This window comes from Herpailurus yagouaroundi, unplaced genomic scaffold (assembly GCF_014898765.1).
Source record: "Herpailurus yagouaroundi ecotype Mexico unplaced genomic scaffold, PumYag 100, whole genome shotgun sequence".
NCBI classification, from domain to species: Eukaryota; Metazoa; Chordata; class Mammalia; order Carnivora; family Felidae; genus Herpailurus; species Herpailurus yagouaroundi.
The window spans coordinates 7,299,766-7,319,360 of NW_024412391.1; the positions used below are offsets into that span (position 1 = coordinate 7,299,766).

The 19,595-nt window shown below is 36.7% G+C and overlaps 1 protein-coding gene across 6 annotated transcripts in view; it reads left to right on the forward strand.

Moving 5' to 3' along the window:
* BRAF (B-Raf proto-oncogene, serine/threonine kinase) overlaps positions 1-19,595 on the forward strand; it is a 173,824-nt gene that overhangs the window by 99,666 nt on the left and 54,563 nt on the right. For all 6 annotated transcript variants that reach the window (XM_040471783.1, XM_040471779.1, XM_040471781.1 and 3 more), the window contains exons 4-8: positions 6,225-6,328; positions 7,172-7,274; positions 12,038-12,186; positions 13,388-13,507; positions 19,275-19,434. In XM_040471783.1, coding sequence (XP_040327717.1) covers positions 6,225-6,328; positions 7,172-7,274; positions 12,038-12,186; positions 13,388-13,507; positions 19,275-19,434 — 636 coding nt within the window. The remainder of the gene's footprint in view (positions 1-6,224; positions 6,329-7,171; positions 7,275-12,037; positions 12,187-13,387; positions 13,508-19,274; positions 19,435-19,595) is intronic.

Below are 19,595 nucleotides of genomic sequence, written 5' to 3' on the forward strand. Positions count from 1 at the left end.
TTTAACCTATCTGCCAAACTTGAACCAGACTCAAGCCTAAGTACTAGTTCAGAATCAAAAAGAATTTCCAGACTTGAGCTTGTTTGTTGTCTAACATATGTCAGGTAAGCTTTGTTCTTTGCCCTTGAGAAATCCCTATTTGGACTTATCAAATGTTGGATTTTTAGTGTGCTTGATATTTTTCCTCTGTGTAACTTTTGTTGATCATTAGCATTACCATTGGAACAAGTATTCTGTAAGTAACATTTAAAGAATGGAAATCTGCACAATTTTATGGGTGGTCTATAATCCTTGAGTACAAGTACTGTCATTGCCTTAAATAATGCATCTATATGCATTGCGACTTTTTAAAAATGCATGTGGTTACTTTTGAGGTTAATAAAAAACCTTTTCATTTCCAAATACAACTGAAGTCAAAGTAGTTTTATTTTTTTTCCCCTCACACAGCATTAGTAGTAGTGCTAGATTTTCTTTTTTTTTTTTTTTTAATTTTTTTTTTCCTCAACGTTTTTATTTATTTTGGGGACAGAGAGAGACAGAGCATGAACGGGGGAGGGGCAGAGAGAGAGGGAGACACAGAATCGGAAACAGGCTCCAGGCTCTGAGCCATCAGCCCAGAGCCCGACGCGGGGCTCGAACTCACGGACCGCGAGATCGTGACCTGGCTGAAGTCGGACGCTCAACCGACTGCGCCACCCAGGCGCCCCAATGCTAGATTTTCATAGAAAAAGTTTGATGACTAGGCTGTTGCTTGGAGGCTATAGCCTGGAGGCTGTGGTGGCCTCCAGTGAAGTTAATTTGTCACCTTGTGCAACAAAGAGATGTGAGTGTCAGTGTGTGGGGATGCAAGACTAGGCCTTCAGCCAGTGTCACAAAGGTAGTTGGAACTCAGGTCCTTGCATAAAGCTGAGTCTTTGAGGAGCTTTATCTTCAGCAAAAGGGTGAACTAGAAGAAAATCTACTTACTCAGCATACGTAAATAACAATGAAACTTGTCTGTCTTCACCAGTGGTCCAGATAAAGTTTAAAGCTTCCCTTGTGAATTCCTAATTATGAGCCTGTTCTCATCATGGTGTGGGATTCATATTTGTACTTATGGGTCCTGTCCAGGAACCTTCAACGCAACAAATGGTCCTAGAGAGATAATAGCGCTCAGGCACTGGGTAGAAGCAAATGCAAACCCTCTTTGGCCAATCTAGGTCTCATGAAATTCATATAGATAATGCCCACTGACAAGTTCAAAATCCCATGTCATAAAATATACAAGGAAAGAGCCTATCAGCACATTAGAAGACTTAAAAACAGCAGGATTCCTGAGAAGGAACCAAATAGGACTTCTAGGTGGTCTTAATATTTTAAACTCAGTGGATGACAGTTCCCATCTATGAAGTATTCTTGCTAAAGATGATTTTATTGAATGTTAAGCTTCCACACCTTCCATTTTACAAGAAACACAAGGAATAGAAGAAAAAGTTAAGTGTCATGAGGAAATGATAAATTCAGAATGTGGACATTGTATAAGACAAATGGCCTGGATTCAAGGTCACAGAAGATAAAAAAGATTAGGGATTATTCTACAACTAAACAAGACTAAAGAGATGTAAACAATTGCAGTGTGTGATCCTAGTTTGGGGCTAGGATGGGGAAGAGCTATCAAAGGCATTCTTGCGATGGGAAATGGTGAATGTTGATTAAATATGTTATGGAGTTATTAATTTTCCTATGTGTGATAATAGGAATGTAGTTACGTAGGAGAATGTCTTTATTCTTAGGAAATACATTTTTTAATATTTAGGGGTAAATCGTCATGACACCTACAACTTTGTCCACCTTCTTTTTTTAAATAAAACTTAGGCACAGTAAAGTATACAAATCTCAGGTGTACAGCTGAGTATGTATATGTAATTTTGTGCATATGTAACTGCCATGCAGATGAAGATACAGGCCATTTCTAATGCTTGGGAAGAGGTTCTCCCAAGCCCCCTGCAATTCGGTCATCATTTTCCAGAGTAACCACTATTCTGACTTCTATCTCAATCAATCAATTTAGAACATAGTTTCAAATGATAAGATCGAAAACAAATGTCAGAGAAAATAAATATTAAATGTTAGAATCTATGAGGAGAGAATTTGGATGTTAATTGTATCGTTCTCATTTTCCGTGTTTGAAAATTTTCATAATAGAGTTGGAAAAATGCAAAAACATATACCAAAGGAAAAATAGAAAGTTCAAAAGAAACAGTTGTCACTAAGGAAAAAAAGAAATAATGAACATTTGATTTGATGAAGTAGCAAGGCAACTTGAACTATAATTTCAGTATCTCTAGTAGTTACAGCGTATTACAGAACAGCTGTCAAAATACTAAATAAAAATTAGAATATTTGTTTAAAAAACTAAATGGATGAGATTAAAAGTAGATTAAATCCAACTGAAGGGAGGGAAAATTAGTAAACTGTGGAAAGCAAGGAAAGAGAGTCAAAGAAAATGTAAAAGAGGGGATAAGAGGTATGAAAGATGAAATGAACAGTTTCATTATATGCCTAAGAGGAGTTCCAGAAAGTGAAAATAGAAATAAAGGAGTAGAGCAGAATTCAAAGAAATGATGGCTAATGTTTGTGAAAGACATGAATCTAAAGATTTGGGGAAAACAGGCCCTGAATTGTATAAGTAAATTTTAGTCCATAATTATTAAACATAACAAAATGAAAGAATACTATTTTAAAACCATTCAGGGAAAGAATTATCTATAATAAAAAACTACAATTGGATTATTAAAAAATATTGATTGTAGCAGCTGGAGAAGCCAGAAGACAATAGAATATTGTACCAAGAATGCTGAGAGGTGCCTATTAAGTTGCTTAGCTGAAGTATGAGTTGAAGGTACATTCACTAATAAAGGCCTTTCCAGATGGGGAATTTACCTTTCCCATGCTCTGCTTGAAGGAACTACTCAAAAATTACTTTAGAAAGTTGAATACAGATGAAGGAATGAAAAGGAAAAATTAAACCTAAAACTATCAAATTTATAGAAGAAAACATAGGAGAAAATCTTAGTGACCTCGAATTTGTGGCAATGATTGCATAAATATGACACCAAAAGAAAAATCCATAATGAACATATTCATAAATTGGACTTCATCAAAATTAAAAACCTATCGCTCTTTGAAACACAGTGTTAAGAGAGTGAGAAGACAAACCACACAGACTAATCTTTGCAGAACATCTATTTGATCAAAGACATGTATCCACAGCATTAGAAAGAGCTCTTTGAACTCAATAGTAAGAAAGCAAACAACTCAAAAAATAGAAAAAAGATTTGAGCAGATGCTTCACAAAAGAAGATATGTAGACAGTAAATAAACACATGCAAAGATACTCAACATCATTGGTCATTGGGGGAATGCAAACTAAAGACACAAGATGTCACTACACGCCTACTAGAATGGCTGGAATGAAAGAGTGGTCATACCAACTATTGGCAGCTATTATGTGGAATAACAAATTTTTATACACTGCTGGTGGCAATGTATAATGGTACAGTCACTTGGAAAACAATTTGGCAGTTTTATTTAATTCAGTTCCTTTAAAATCCCAACAGTGTTTTTTGCAGACATAAGAAAAATCCATCCTGAAATTCATGTGGAGGCTCAATGAATCCTGAATAACCAAGCATTCTTGAGAAAGAGCAAAGTTGGAGGTCTCACACTTCCTGATCTTTAAACTTTTTGCATGCCTACTGAGTGGCATAGACATCAGACATATAGATCAAGGAAATAAAGAGTCCAGAAATAAATGATCATGTATGTGGTCAAAGGATCTTTGACAAGGGTGCCACGGCCCCCTCTGGGGGGGAGGCGGGGAGGAAAAACCCTTCCACAATGGTACTGGGAAAACTGGATATGCACGTGCAAAACAATGAGGTTGGACCCTTACCTTACACTATATGCAGATTATCTCCAAATAAATCAAAGGCATAAACATAAGAGCTGCAACTATAAAACCCCTTAGAAGAAAACATACAGGAAAAGCTTCACAATACTGGACTTGGCAGTAGTTTTTTAGGTAAGACACCAAAAGTACAGGCAACATGTAAAAATAGAGAAATAGGACTATATCAAAATTAAAAACTATATGAATCAGAAGCTTTGATGCAGCCACTCTGGAAAATAGTATGGAGGTTTCTCCAAAAGTTGAAAATAGAACTACCCTATGACCCAGCAATTGTACTACTACATTTTTAGCTGAAGAATACAAAAATGCTGATTTGAAGGGGCCAATGTTTATAGCAGTAATATCAACAATAGCCAAATTATGGAAAGAGCCCAAATGTCTGTCAACTGATGAATGGATAAAGAAGATGTATTTATATACAATGGAATATTACTTGGCATTCAGAAAGAATGAAATCTTGCCATTTTGCAACAATGTGGATGGAACTAGATTATTAGGCTATATGAAATAAGTCAATCAGAGAAGGACAAATACGATTTTACTCGTGTGGAATTTAAGAAACAAAACAGATGAACATAGGGGAAGGGAAGGAAAAATAAAATAACAGAGAAGGAGGCAAACCATAAGAGACTCTTAACTATAGAGAACAAACTGAAGGTTGAGGGGAGGTCGGTGGGGGGGGTGGGCTAGATAGGTGATGGGCATTAAGGAGGGCGCTTATGGGGATGAGCACTGGGTGTTACATGTAAGTGATGAATCACTAAATTCTACTCCTGAAACAAATACTACACTGTTAACTAACATGAATTTAAATTAAAAAAAAAACCCACAAAACTATGTGAATCAGAACACAGTCATCTAAGTGAAAAGACAACTTATGGAATAAGACAACTTCTTTTCATATTTACAAATCATATATATGATAAGGGGTTAATATTCAGAACGTATTTTTAAAAACTCCTACAACTCAACAACAAAAAAACCTATAAACAACCCGATTAAGAAAAGGGGAAAGGACTTAAATAGACATTTCTCCAAAGAAGATACACAAATAGCCAACAAACACGGGAAGAGATGCTCAACAGTAATCATTAGGAATATGCAAATCAAAGCTACAAGGAGCTACCACCTCACACCCATTAGAATGGCTGTTATCAAAAAAAGAAAGGAAGAAAGAAAGCAAAAAAGAAAGGGAAAGAAAGAATGAACAACATGTTTTATTCAACGTAGTAGTAGAAGTCATAGACACAGCAGACACACACACACACACACACACAGAGGAATATTACAAAACCATAAAAATGGATAAGCTGAGGTGCCTGGGTGACTCAGTCGGTTAAGCATCTGATTTCAGCTCGTGTCATAAGCTTGCAGTCCCTGAGTTCGAGCGCTGCATCAGGCTCTGTGCTGACAGCTCGGAGCCTGGAGCCAGCTTCAGATTCTGTGTTTCCCTCTCTCTCTGCCCCTCTACCGCTCGCAGTCTGTTTCTCTCTCTCTCAAAAATAAATAAACATTGAAAAAAAAAAAAAAAAGGATGAGCTCTTGCCAAAGAGGGTATTATGCTAAGTGAAATAAATCAGACCGAGAAAGACATATACCATATGATTTTACTTGCATGTGGAATCTACAAGATAAAACAGGAATAAACACACAGCATAATCAGACCGGTAACTACAAAGAACACACTGATGGCTGCCAGAGGGCCAGAGAATAGAGGGATAGGCAAAATGGGTGAAGGGAAGTGGGGGGAGATACTTCCAGTTGATGGAACTAGTAAGTCATGGGGGTGAAAGACATAGGGAATATTACTATTCTGATGTTGTATGGTGAGAGATAGTAAGCTATACTTGTGAGCACAGCATAATGTGTAGAGAAGTTGAATCACTATGTTGTACACTTGAAACTGAGGTAATGTGTGTCAGCTATATTCAAATTAAAAAAGTGTTTTTAATTGATTTTGCTTTAATGTTGACTTGTTTCTCAGTGGTGGGTATATAGGAATCTGTTATACTTTCTCTTTATGTACAAAATATTTCATAATCTTAATAAAAAACAAAATCAGTTTTGCTTTCAGTTGGTGAATAATAGATACTTGAGTCATGATTTTCCTTTAATATTAAGTTAGCTCTATAAATGATGTTGTATCTAACATAGTAATCCGTATGACATTTTAAAGGTATTATAAAGGTAAGGTGTTGAGCTTTATGAAACGATGCGAAAAAATATATAATTTATTCCTTTTACCTCATACTATATATTTCTGATACTATAGGTACCTGCAAGATGTGGAGTTACAGTCCGGGACAGTCTAAAGAAAGCTCTGATGATGAGAGGTCTAATCCCTGAGTGCTGTGCTGTTTACAGAATTCAGGATGGGTATGGTTTGTATGTGATGTGAAATTTTGTTTAAAAAGGCAAAAAAACCTCAGACATTGAACTTTGGGGTGTTCTGTAGCATCTTTACCCAAACCTAGGGTGTTAAAATTTAAGTTTAGAAAAAAAAAAAAAGCCTAAAGAAAATTTGCCAGCCTTTTGAGGAGTTAACATTAGACAGTTTTGTGTGATTATAGTATTTGTTATTCTGATCAAATGACTTTATTTGGAGTTGGAGAATCTTAAAATTTTTGAACCATTTAGAGTGTGACTTATTTGAATAACGGACTCTACCCCACGCCCATTTTTAATATAAATTCATAGTTTCACAAAAGGCTTATCAAAATTAACATTTTACATTAAACTGTTTTTCTTTTAAAAAAGTGTCTAAAATTGTGCCAAGACCCCCCAAATTTTGAATCCTGTTTTTTAAAAAATATCCTTTTTGGGGCATGTTGTCCCTTGAGTGCTGTTTTTATTTTTTTAGTTTTTACTTTTTTTTGAATGGATAGATAAATCCGTACCTGTGATTTTTTTTTTTTTTTTTTTTGGAGGGGGGACCCTAGGAACAATCAATTTTCTGCTGTTGTAGGTCTTTTCTGGAGCTGACTTGAAGAAAAGAGTACATCTCTTTACCCTGCTGTTTGTCCAAGAGTGATACATTTATTTGGGGTAAACTTAAAAATTAATTTATTGCCATTTAAATTTCTAACGATGGAAGACTAGGGAGCCAAACCTCCCTCACCATTACTAGCCCCTCAATAACCAATTTTCATATCTTCAGCATGAGGTATGTGAAGATTTTTAGGTACGCTAACCAAGAAAGGCTGTGTCTACACTTTTCAGAGAGAAGAAACCAATTGGCTGGGACACTGATATCTCCTGGCTCACCGGAGAGGAATTGCATGTAGAAGTGTTGGAAAATGTTCCACTTACAACTCACAACTTTGTATGTACTTGTACCTTTTTTCTCAGTGTCAAAAACGTTCAGGTTCTTGTGCATGAGTTTTTATTTAAGGAATATGCAATATGGATGAGTTATTTAGGGATTGATATTTGACCTAGGTTAAAATCAGTTCTTTAAAAACTTCATATTTAAACTAGAGTTTTATTTTCATCATATACTTTCTTTTTAACTTGAAAAAGCAATAGATGACTTTCATTAAAAGGAACTAAAAAGAAGGGGCACCTGGGTGACTCTGTAAGTTAAGCGTCCACCTCTTGATTTCAGCTCAGTCATGATGTCACAGTCGTGAGGTAGAGCCTGCTTAAGATGCGCTTTCTCTCTCTCTGCCCATCCCCCGCGTGCATGTTCTTTCTCTCAAAAAAAAAATTTTTTTTTTAAAAAAGAACTAAAAAGAAAATTTGAATGGTACAGAAGTATATCAAGTAAAAAAAGAAAATAAGAGGGTAAACATTTGTTATCTTGTATTCTTCTAAACTCTTCCTGTATATACAAATGTGTGCTTATACCTGTGAGCCCAAAGTTTTTTCCTTTCTCTTTTTTCCTTCCTTCCCTTCCCATTCTTTCCTTAAATGAAATATGGAGTCATATTCTGTATGATATTCTTCACCTTAAAGAAAAAAAAATTCAACAGTGTATCATAGATCTCTTGCCACATCAATACACCTAGGTTTGTGTTTATAGTGTTTGCATAATAGCCCATATTTAACCATCCTCTATTAATAGACATGTAAGGGGTTTTAAAATCTATTTTGTACAGGACTAAACAGAATTTTTGTGTACAGCTTGATACACTTGTGTAAATGTTTCTGAAGGATGAGTTAATGGAAGTGGAGTAGCGCTCCTTGAGGACCTCTCCCTTCATCTGGGGTTTGCATTTGCTAGAACCTAGCCTAAGCTAAGTGTCACCAGCATGAGACCTGGAATGTGGGACATCTCCACCTTAGTGATGAGGGTATAGTGCCCAGAGTTTGAGAACTTACCCTCTAAAGGATAGGCAGAAGCCTAGAGTAGAATGATCTGTAAGGCAGGAATGCACTTCTTACTTTCTATTATATATGGAATTTTGACAATAGTTTAATTTTTCTAGATGGACAGTTATTGCTAATGTTTGGGCATCCAGTGCTTTCTCGTGTGCTTTGGTGATCAGTACAGCTGGACTCCTAAAGCAGATGAATGATGAGCTGATTTCCTTGGGGGTTTGTGCTTTCTGGGCTCCATTAGTGGTGAATAATTTGTGCTTCAGTAAATAAGACTTCTTTTTTTTATGTTTATTTTAAAAAATTTTTATGCTTGTTTATTCTTGAGAGAGAGAGAGTGACAGTGCACAAGTGGAGGAGGGACAGAGAGAAAGGGAGACACAAGATGTGAAGCACGCTCCAGGCTCTGACCTGTAAGCACAGAGCCTGACGTGGGGCTTGAACTCACAAACCGTGAGAACATGATCAGAGCCGAAGTCAGATGCTTAACTGACTGAGCCACCCAAGCACCCCAAATGTTTACTTATTTTTGAGAGAGAGAGAGAGAGACAGACAGTGAGCAGGGAAGGGGCAGAGAGAGAGAGAGTGAGACAGAATCTGAAGTAGGCTCCAGGCTCTAAGCTGTCAACTCAGAGCCCAACGTGGGGCTTGAACTCGTGGACCACGAGATCATGACCTGAGCTGAAGTCAGAGGCTTAACCCACTAAACCACCCAGGTGCCCCAATAAATAAGGCATCTTTCTGATGAATGTTGTCAGTCAGATTTACTATGTAGCAAGTAGTTTTGTAATGATGACCTAGCAAGTTCATTACTATTTATTATTTTTTTAATTTGTAGAATTTGGAGTGGATAAATCTGAAGATAATTTTAAGTTTTTAGGATCCCAAAACAGTAGAGCTTACATTTCACAATGATTACTACTCTTTTTCTTAATTATTCTTCTTAGCTAGAAATCAGTTAAGAGGAGGTGAAAAATCTAATGTTAAAGTAGTGCCTCGGGAAGGTCCTTGCCACAAGAGAATAATGAAAACAAACTGCAGAGTATAAAAATCCTCACAACACAGTTGGAGACTTGCCAGTAAATATTTATTGAGAACTTTCCACTTACCACCACTGTTTCTGATCTGGGGATATAACAATGAATGAGAAAAACAGTATCCTTGCCTTAGAGTAGAGAGACAGATGATTCGATAAGAACATTTCATAAACACTCTTAATTACCGTGTATGTATAAAGTACAGTAGATGCACAGAGTAGAGACTCCTAACCAGGCCTTGGAGGATCAGGAAAGTTTCCCAAAGGAAGAACACTCTAAGCTAAGGCCCAATGGATGAGGGAAGAATACTCTCAACAGAAGGAACAGTGTAAAAGCATGGTGCTTACAAGCTCTGAAAGAAGTTCAGGGGGTATGGAATCAAATTGGAGAGGGAGTGGTTACAGTGCAGCAAGAGTTAGGGCTAGAGTAAGAAGAGTCCAGCTCGTGGGAGTCTTTGTAAGGCATGTTAAAGACCTGGACTTCTCTCCAAAATAACTGGAAATTGAATGCTTGTAAACAGGGGAGACCTGGGAATGGATTTGTGTTTTAGAACAGTTGCTGTGAGTGCCATGTAGAGACAGGAAAAGCCTGCATTCCGTTTAAGAAAGGGAAAGAATTCCTCTCTATGCTTCTCTCTGCTGGATCTTGCTGGCTACTGGAGGATAGCTGTTTATGCCTCCTGGTTCCATAGAATCTGTTATAAAAGCAGTTCCTTTGGTATTTGCCTGGGTTCCAGAAATCCCTGGGAACTGACAGGGTGGAAGTGGCAGGAAAGGTAGAAAATCTGCCTTCCCGTGCCCACTTTTATTGACAAGAGTATACTCATATTCAGGTGCATGTCACAATTTATACTCCTGCGTACCCACGTTTGCTTCTCGTTTCCATTCCTCTGCTTCCCTTCCTCCTCCCCTCTTGCCTTGTGTGTTTTTTTCTTCTGTACATACACAAACAGCCTGGTACACGTAGGTTTCAAGTAGAAGTCAGTAACAGGAAGAAAAACTGCAAGTGAGTAGATTAATGAAAAAAGAAATTAGGGCTTCATGAAACTGAACAGATTATCAGATGAGTGAGAAATGGTTAGCAAAGAGGATCAGGTGACTATAAAATAATTCCTGTGAACACGTTTTGTATTTTTCTCTGCTCTATCTTCTGAGATCCTGCGAGAAATACAAAAAGTCCTCACGTTGGCGAGTAATGGCCACATAAATGTTAAAGGTTTTCTAATTTCTTGTATATCCAGAGACAAATGGAAAAGTAACAAAGCTAAAAACAAGTAGTTGCCTTTTATATTCTCTAGAAAGTGATACGTAGACCTTTTTAGGTGAAGAAAACAAGAAGCCACTCTTGAAATCACTTGAATGTTCTCAAAAAGCTGGAATGTATCATGTGCCAAGATATCATTTTCCTGATGAGACATTATTGTTAAATATCTTTTTATCCTGCTAGATGTATGTTTATTGAAAAGAGTTTGGTATACCGTGGGTATTGAAATAAACTTACTGGCTCATGAAAGGCATTTGCATGGAATAGAAAGTTCTGATGTACATTATATATGGTCAGGATAAATACTGTTATATGAATATAGGTATGTCCTGGGTCATGATGTAAAATATACTTCTTACTATTGTTTGTGATTAAAACTGTCTGAGACACTGAGGTGAATTAAGGGCATATAGGAAAGACAAAGGACAAAATAGAGTCACCTATGCTTTCACCACTCTGAAATAGCCTCTGTTAACATTTCGGTATTTATCTTTCTTATATTTTCTGCTTATTCTATATGTAAAACAAATACTCTAAAAATAATTTCTGGCTTCAGTAGTTATCAGGATAGAGCCTCCCTGACGCAGTTCTTATTATGTGACCCATGTCGTAGATCATTTGCCTTCTGACATGGAGTTCTTAAGTTTCCCATAGAGGAATGTTCACAAACCCATTTAGGTATTCTAATCCTCTAACTGATATTTTGTTAAAAGTGGTTCTTACTGTCTTTTAGGTGATTTTCCTATCCCTTATCCTAGTCCGTTTCTGTTTTAAAGCTCTTTGGGTGTTTTGTTTTGTTTTGTTTTTCCTATTACTAAGTAGTAACTTTAAGCCAGAGTTCCTTGCTTTATCAACCTCGGCCATCATTTACTGATCACTGATTTTGTAGGGAATTAGCTCATTTGTAGTGTTACAACCTTACCTTTTTGTTCCCCTTTAAATAACATACCATCCCACCCCACCATGTATGTATGTATGTATGTATGTATGTATGTATGTATGTATGTATGTATAAATAAATAAATAAATAAATAAATAAATAAATAAATAAAATGCCATTGTTTCTTGTTCTGTCAGCAGCAGCAAGCATCACTTAACTCCTTTTCGTGGTACAGTTGTTACAGTGTGTCCTCACCCTTCCTTTCACGCCTGTTCCCTCTTTCTACTTGTTGTCTCTACACCTACTTTCATGGAGTCAGGTTGAAAATAGTTTCCAGTCTTTTATTCACTTTCCATCTTCTTGACTTCTGAGTTTTCTAAATTGGATATTGAGTGGGAGATAAGTACATATGGTTCATCTCTTGCCTTGAACCTCCTGGTCTTCATTTTAATATCTTTGTGTGTAAGGCAGTTCTCATGATATGAACATATTAAAGATTTGTTATTTTAAGCAAGAGAGTGAATAAGTTGATTTCTAAAAAGATACTTGCAAGTTTTTAAAATGCTCTCTGATGTTTTTACTTTGCAGGTACGGAAAACGTTTTTCACCTTAGCATTTTGTGACTTTTGTCGAAAGCTGCTTTTCCAAGGTTTTCGCTGTCAAACGTGTGGTTATAAATTTCACCAGCGTTGTAGTACAGAGGTTCCACTGATGTGTGTTAATTATGACCAACTTGAGTAAGTAATAAAAAAAAAAGTCTCTTTTCTATCTACCATTTTACATTTAACTTTTCTTAATGTGAAACGAGTATCTTAGAATCTGGGAATTTTCTTTCCAGTAGAGTTACAGGGAATTAAAAAAGGGTGGCTAGGGGGGCGCCTGGGTGGCGCAGTCGGTTAAGCGTCCGACTTCAGCCAGGTCACGATCTCGCGGTCCGTGAGTTCGAGCCCCGCGTCAGGCTCTGGGCTGATGGCTCGGAGCCTGGAGCCTGTTTCCGATTCTGTGTCTCCCTCTCTCTCTGCCCCTCCCCCGTTCATGCTCTGTCTCTCTCTGTCCCAAAAATAAAAAAATAAACGTTGAAAAAAAAAAATTTTAAAAAAAGGGTGGCTAGGGAATACAATGTAGCGTAGCCAGTACTGCTCCCCCAAATTTAATTCTGATTCAGCTGTACATTTCATTTATGTGTTATATTCTCTTCTAATGAATAAAGTTCCCTTGCCCATAGACATCACTGATAGATGGTTTTTGGGAGGAGAGTGGTGTGATTTAAACTAAGTTAACCATTATATTTTTGGATCACAGATCAGAGATTCTGATCCTATCACTATTTTGTAAATTATGTGTGTTCTCTCTCTCTTTCTCTCTTTCGGTCTCTCTCTCTCTCTCTCCTTCAACCTCCCCTGCCCAGTTTATTTGAAAGTAAGATATAAAATCTTTGTACCCAGCGTATCTTTCTAAAACTTCTATTTGCTTTATGCCACAGTTTCTCTAATAGATTAGACTGAGTCTATTGTAATCTTTTTTGTTGTTGTTGCTGCTGCTACTACCATTAAGGTCTTACTACTTTGCTTGATCACTTGAGCAAAGAGAATTCAACTCTGTACTTTAAAGTACATTTGATGTAATCTAACTTAGCAGTTGATACATTTTCTTCTAATTCTTTAACCATAAAGCATGATTTTTCCCCTCTAATATATAGAAATTTGCTGGATAGAACAATTAGTTCTAGATTATAAGCTTGCCTTTCAAAGTGCAATATAATTTTTTATAAATAAGCCTTTAGGCAAAAAACGACTAATTGAATTTAACAGTCATTTCTGAAAGTGGAATTTGATCTCAAATATTTCTGTTCACTCTATAATGTATTCTGGTGTGTGAAGCTTCTGGGTTTTGCACAAGTTAGGTTTGTTTTGTTTTGTTTTTGTTTTTGCCTCACAGTTTGCTGTTTGTCTCCAAGTTCTTTGAACACCACCCAATACCACAGGAGGAGGCCTCCATAGCAGAGACTGCCCTAACGTCTGGATCGTCCCCTTCTGCGCCCCCCTCCGATTCTACTGGGTATGACTTGACTCCTGCTGTTCAATAACAATGCTACTTGAGCTGGTTTCTTTTGGATCTTTTGGTTAATTATGAACCTTTCCAACACTTGGACTGTTAAATCAAGGATTTTTCTCCAAGTAACTTATTTTATCACATCAGACAAATGAATGATCACACAGGCAGATGTACACAATTTTATCACATCAGGCAAATGCACATGAATTCGGTAAAGGTACATGGGATTAAAACTGACTTAGACTCTTTCAGGACCAGCCTTGGAAAAAAAATCAAGCAGCAGATCATTTAGAGTTCCTGCCTTGTGCTCATCACTTTACTAGGTAATATCAAATATAGAAGTCTGTGATTCCCATTTAGAAAAGCAGCATTAAACCAATGAGACAATGGCAAACAATTTAAAAATAGTCTGCAATTTATGACATAATATTTTAAGTGATGTGAGAAGGACATAAATATTACCATGTTTACCATAGAAGAGAGAATAGTGAGTATAGTCAAGAACATTTACTGAAGAAATGGGATATGAATTCTAGAATGTGGATGAGCCCAGGGAATAAAAAGCATGATGATGGGTGGTGGGATGGTAGATTTGAGAGACAGTGAACAGAGGCTAATCTAAGTTGATAAGTAACATGTGTAAACCCAAATAATGAAGGGTGTTGAAATTCAGACTAGAATTTAGGCTTAAGACTTAACACAAGAGGGGGAAGAGGTAGTTTTTGAGCAGAGAACTGGCTGGTCAAAATGATTTTAAGGAAGGGATCACCACGTAGCAATGAGAGATGGATTGATGGAGAAATGTCTAGGGTGAAGAAGGCCAACTCAGATGCTGTTCATAGTGGAGACAATGAGTGGCAATAAAGACTTGAAGTGGGCTGTATGGAGAAGGGATGGATATGCACAAAGTGTAAGGAAAAAAATTAATAGTATTGTTAGTTGTGGAGGATAAATGAGAAAACTGACTTTAAAGATAATATAAAGGCATCATATATTCAAGCTTCATAGTAGGAAAAAAAAGAAAAAAGATGAGTTTAATAGATACTAGTATTTTGTTGGAGAATTTCTTATATATGTCTGCATACTCTTTGTTGGGTTTGAGGCAGAATAAATTATACTATATTTGGAGCATATGGTTAAAAAAAAATAAAGTCCTCACATGGCATTCTCTCTTATAATATTCCAGAGATAGTTAAGATCAGAAATATTTATTGTCAGTTTGAACCCTACTTCCTTCCTCTCTTCACAAGGTAATGCTATTTTTTCTACCTAGAGAGAGAAGACAGTAAGTGGATAATCCCAAGAGACCTGTAATTTTACAAAGCCAACCTTTCTAGAGGTTTCATAGGCTAGAAAATTTACTAAAGATTTGTATTAAGGACTGTATTTTTATCTACTTAGAAACACTAGAAAATGCAAGCATTTATTTATTTAGTCAGGTCATAACAGTTACCTGCTCTAGTGGAGTCATTTTATTCCTGCTGTCTCTATCATTAGTTCTTTGCACCTGTGTCTTCCTTAGGAGATCTAAGTGTTATTGTTTGTTTTTATTTTTAATTAACCTTCTGGCTATGGTATTTACTCCTGACAGTTCTGTAGACCATGATGCCTTTCCAGTGGCAGGTCCTAGTTCTATGAGCAGAGTTACAGAACACCATAATGAAATTAACTTGGTTTCTCTGAAGGTTTATAATGGTAATGATCCAGGGCAGGTGCCTTTCAGTGAAGGGATGCTGTCTTAAAATTGAGAAACCATTTGCCTATGCCATGAGTATTTTATGTATAGCTAAACTGTAGTACCTTCTGGTCTTGAGCAAATGATAAAAAAGATATTCAAACTTTTGTTTCCCTGATGCTTTTATATCACAAGTGTCTGTATATGCCTGTGAAAAGATAGAAGCCAATCCTGTTCTGTATTGCTGCTCCTTTGCATTATGTTAATAGTCTTTATAATAATTCTAGTGGTCATGAAGCACATAGAATAATGGATGTAACCAAGACATATTGGAGAAGTGATACATTGCCCAGTTTTGAATTAAAAGTTAGAGGTACCTCCTTTTCTGCTTTTTAAAAATGTTATGGAATGTGTGAATGTATAAAAAGTCAGCTTTTTAAAATTTACATATTGCTGGGGCCCCTGGGTGGCTCAGTCAGTTAAGTGACCAACTCTTGGTTTTGGCTCAGGTCATGATCTCACAATTTGTGGGGTCGAGCCCCACATCAGGCTCTGCACTGGCAGCATGAGGCCTGCTTGGGATTCTCTCTGTCTGCTTCTCCCCTGGTCGTACTCTTTCTCTCTTAAAATAAATAAATAAACTTTAAAAAATAAAATTTACATATTGCTGAACAGAAGGAGTCACATTGCTTCAAAGCTTTTAATCTTTTTTTTTTTTTTACCGTTTGTTTTTGAGAGGGGTTGGGGGAGGCAGAGAGAGGAGATAGAGGATCCGAAGCATGTTCTATACTGACAGCAGAGAGCCTGATACTGGATTCAAACTCAGGAACTGTGAGATCATGACCTGAGCTGAAGTCAGTCATTTAACCAACTGAGCCACCCAGGCGCCAAAACTTTGAATATTCTTTTTTTTTTTTTTTAAATGTTTATTTATGTTTGAGAGAGAGACAGAGTGTGAGCAGGGGAGGGGCAGAGAGAGGGAGACAGAATCTGAAGCAGGCTCCAGGCTCCGCACCGTCGGCACAGAGCCCGACATGGGGCTCAAACTTGTGAACTGTGAGATCATGATCTGAGCCGAAGTCGGATGCTCAACCCACTGAGCCACTCAGGCGCCCCCCCCCCCCCACAACTTTTAATATTCCAGATTGAAAATAAGATCTAAACTAAGTGGTAATTTGCTGAAGAGTGTTAGAGGTAAAAATTTTTTATTTTTAATCTGATACTGCTTTAAAGAGGTCTGCAACAAGATAGGTAGAGGTGTCATTAGGGGAAAGCCAGTTACTGGCTGCCAACATACTTCACTGGGTATAAATTGTGTTGGTCCGGGTAAAGATGCCCTAGTGTGGAAATTCAATTTTATCAGTCCCCAGAAATGATGAGAGTTAGAGATACACTCGTTTACAGTAACCAGAATTAGAAAAGACTGAATCAAAATTCTAGGTAATTCATTTCTTTGAGAAATATAGCTGTTGTATAGACCAGAGTTCTTGTGTTGGATGGACCAGCACTCCACTGTTGGAAGATATTTTTGAGAAACCAAATTATAATCCAAAGATTGCTTTTGTTAAGCATGGGATTAGCACATGGCTCAGGGGCACCTGGGTGGCTCAGTTGATTAATCATCCAACTCTTGATTTCAGCTCAGGTCATGGTCTCGCAGTTCGTCAGATCAAGCCCCATTTCGGGCTCTGCACTAACAGAGCAGAGACTGGTATTCTCTCTCTTTGCCCATTCTCCTTTTGTGCTCTCTTTCTCTTGCTCCAAATAAACTTAAAAAAAAAAAAAAAAAAAAAAAAAAAAAGGACATGGCTCAGATGTTTAATGACATTAGGATATAATAACTTGAAGTTTCTCACAAAATTATAATACACTGGGCATCAATGCTAGGTAAATTGATTTCATGGACCACCATATGCCCTCCACTGGGTGATGTTAGATACCAGCTGCCAAATATAGTCTTTCTCATTTTGTGAATAGGCAGACATCGTCACTTTCTTATGTATCCATTTTTTTAGATAATAAAATTTATCAGATTAAATCCTGGTTTTCGTTTCTCCTACTTCTGAACCAATGCCCTTTGAATACATGTTTCTGCTTTGTTATAGACTACATGTTGCAGTCATAGTCAATTCAGTAACTTTCAAAAATGACTTGCTGTCACTTAATGCCTGCATCAGATCAATTATATTAGATTGATCCATTATATTAGGTTAATTAGAATGCCCTGTACAACTGTAGTTAATTCAGGCTTTTTCCACATTTAAGTCCTAACTTAAAGTATGCAATTGCCTTGAGACTTTAAATTAGACTATAGTTTTTTGAAAGTAGGTACACTTTCCAAAACTTTTTTTAAAAACCATTTGTCATTTTTACATTCTTTTACCTGTTCTCAAAATCCCTTAGCAAAAGCCATATATTGGCTGCCTAAGGCAAAATTAAAGAAAGCTCTGTCACAAATTAAAAATTTTTCAATAATGACAATGAAAATTTTCTTAAGGCCAGGTCCATCAGTCTTAACCTGTAATTTTCAGTGGGTGATAACCAAGTCTTTAAACTACATAATATTTTATTATTTTTATTTCAGTTACAAGTGGACTGAGTCTGAACAAATAAGCTCAAAATTTCTTTCCCTACCTTTGATAGCGTACTTCAAAGAGTAAAACAATAAATGGGTGGGGTTCAGATTTTGTTAAAATGCTTTATTCAGAACCTTAGGGGAAAAAAAAATATTTTTGTCACTATTTGGCTTTGGCTTTTCAAACCTTTTCTACTATTTTTTTCTTCCCGTACCTTCCTAAACCTGTCTCCTCACAAAATGTCTTTTTATTCCCTCCACATTTTCATTTTGTCTGTGTCTTAATAACCAATAAAAAATGATGATTAGTTATAGAGTTTGCATTAAATGGGGTGGAATGAGGGCACCTGGATGGCTCAGTCGGTTAAGCATCCGACTTTGTCTCAGGTCATGATCTTGCAGTATGTGGGTTCGAGCCCCGCGTTGGACTTTGTGCTGACAGCTCAGAGCCTGGAGCCTGCTTCGGATTCTCTGTCTCCCTCTCTTTCTGCCTCTCCCCAACTCGTGCTCTGTCTCTCAAAAATAAACAAACATTAAAAAAAATAAAAGGAAAAAATAAAATAAATGGGGTGAAATGATACCAGTCTTTGTAGAGAGGCTGTGAGCACTGCATCATTCATTGGTCTTGATGGAGCTCATCAGAACAGCCATACCTTTTCTTTCACATGATACTTACCCTTCCCAGCTCCCTTGGATATTCTTTCTGAGGAGCCTAGACTACTCACAGGTATTTACAGTCTATTCACAGAATTTGAGTGTGCTTTGTGAGTGTGAGGTTCCTTTCAGGGCAATGAGAGATCGTAGAATTTGTTATTTATCTACAGTAACAAAATAGATCACTGTCACCTATTTTGATGATTTCATCAAAAGCAATTTTAAAGAAGATTTGCTTTAATGCTTATTACTTGATTCTCTTGCATCTCTTAATTATTGGACACGGTAAGAATGATAAAATATGAGAGGCTGACACTATAAGGATCATCTTTTGGATGTGCAAATGGTCTTTTGCTATTGTTCAAGATTTTAATTTAACTCTGTGTAAAGCAACAGATACATCTTCCAGGTCCTGGAATCCACAGGTGTATTTTCAAAATATAATTTCCTAATACTTGGCATGAAAATTCCATTTTAGTATCTAGAAATGGCAAAGGTAGAAAAAAATAGATTTTATTCAGTCAGTCTCTAGTATTTAGAGATTTTTGTGTAACTTTAAAGAGTTTCTTTAGCTGATTAACTACAGGTAATTTCTAGCCATTTTTAGATTTCCCTGGAGTTCTTGGATAAGAATCAGTGTTCTTGTCATTAATCGTCCCTAGAGGGTCTGCTTCAGCAAAAGCAGCTCTTCAGTATTAATTATAGGCATATATTAGTTTCTTAAACACCGTTACTGCTGGGTTTTTAATGCTTTAAAGATTTTATTGAGAATATGAAAACAAGGAAATCTTTAGGTCACCCATTTTTTGTTTTTATCTCTTTAAACTTGCTCTGAATCTTATCTTTCAATGACTTGATTTTTCCAGGCCCCAAATTCTCACCAGTCCGTCTCCTTCAAAATCCATTCCAATTCCACAGCCTTTCCGACCAGCAGATGAAGATCATCGAAATCAATTTGGACAGCGAGACCGGTCCTCATCAGCTCCAAATGTGCATATAAATACAATAGAACCTGTCAATATTGATGTAAGTATCCAGCGTTATTAGAACTAAAAAAATTCAATTATATTTCTTTTTCTGCTACATTTATAATATAGATCAGAAATAAGTGCCATCTTTCAAGTGTCACAGTCATTAGGTGATTGACTTCGTGAATTAGTGATCAGAAAAAACTTGTCATCTTCTCT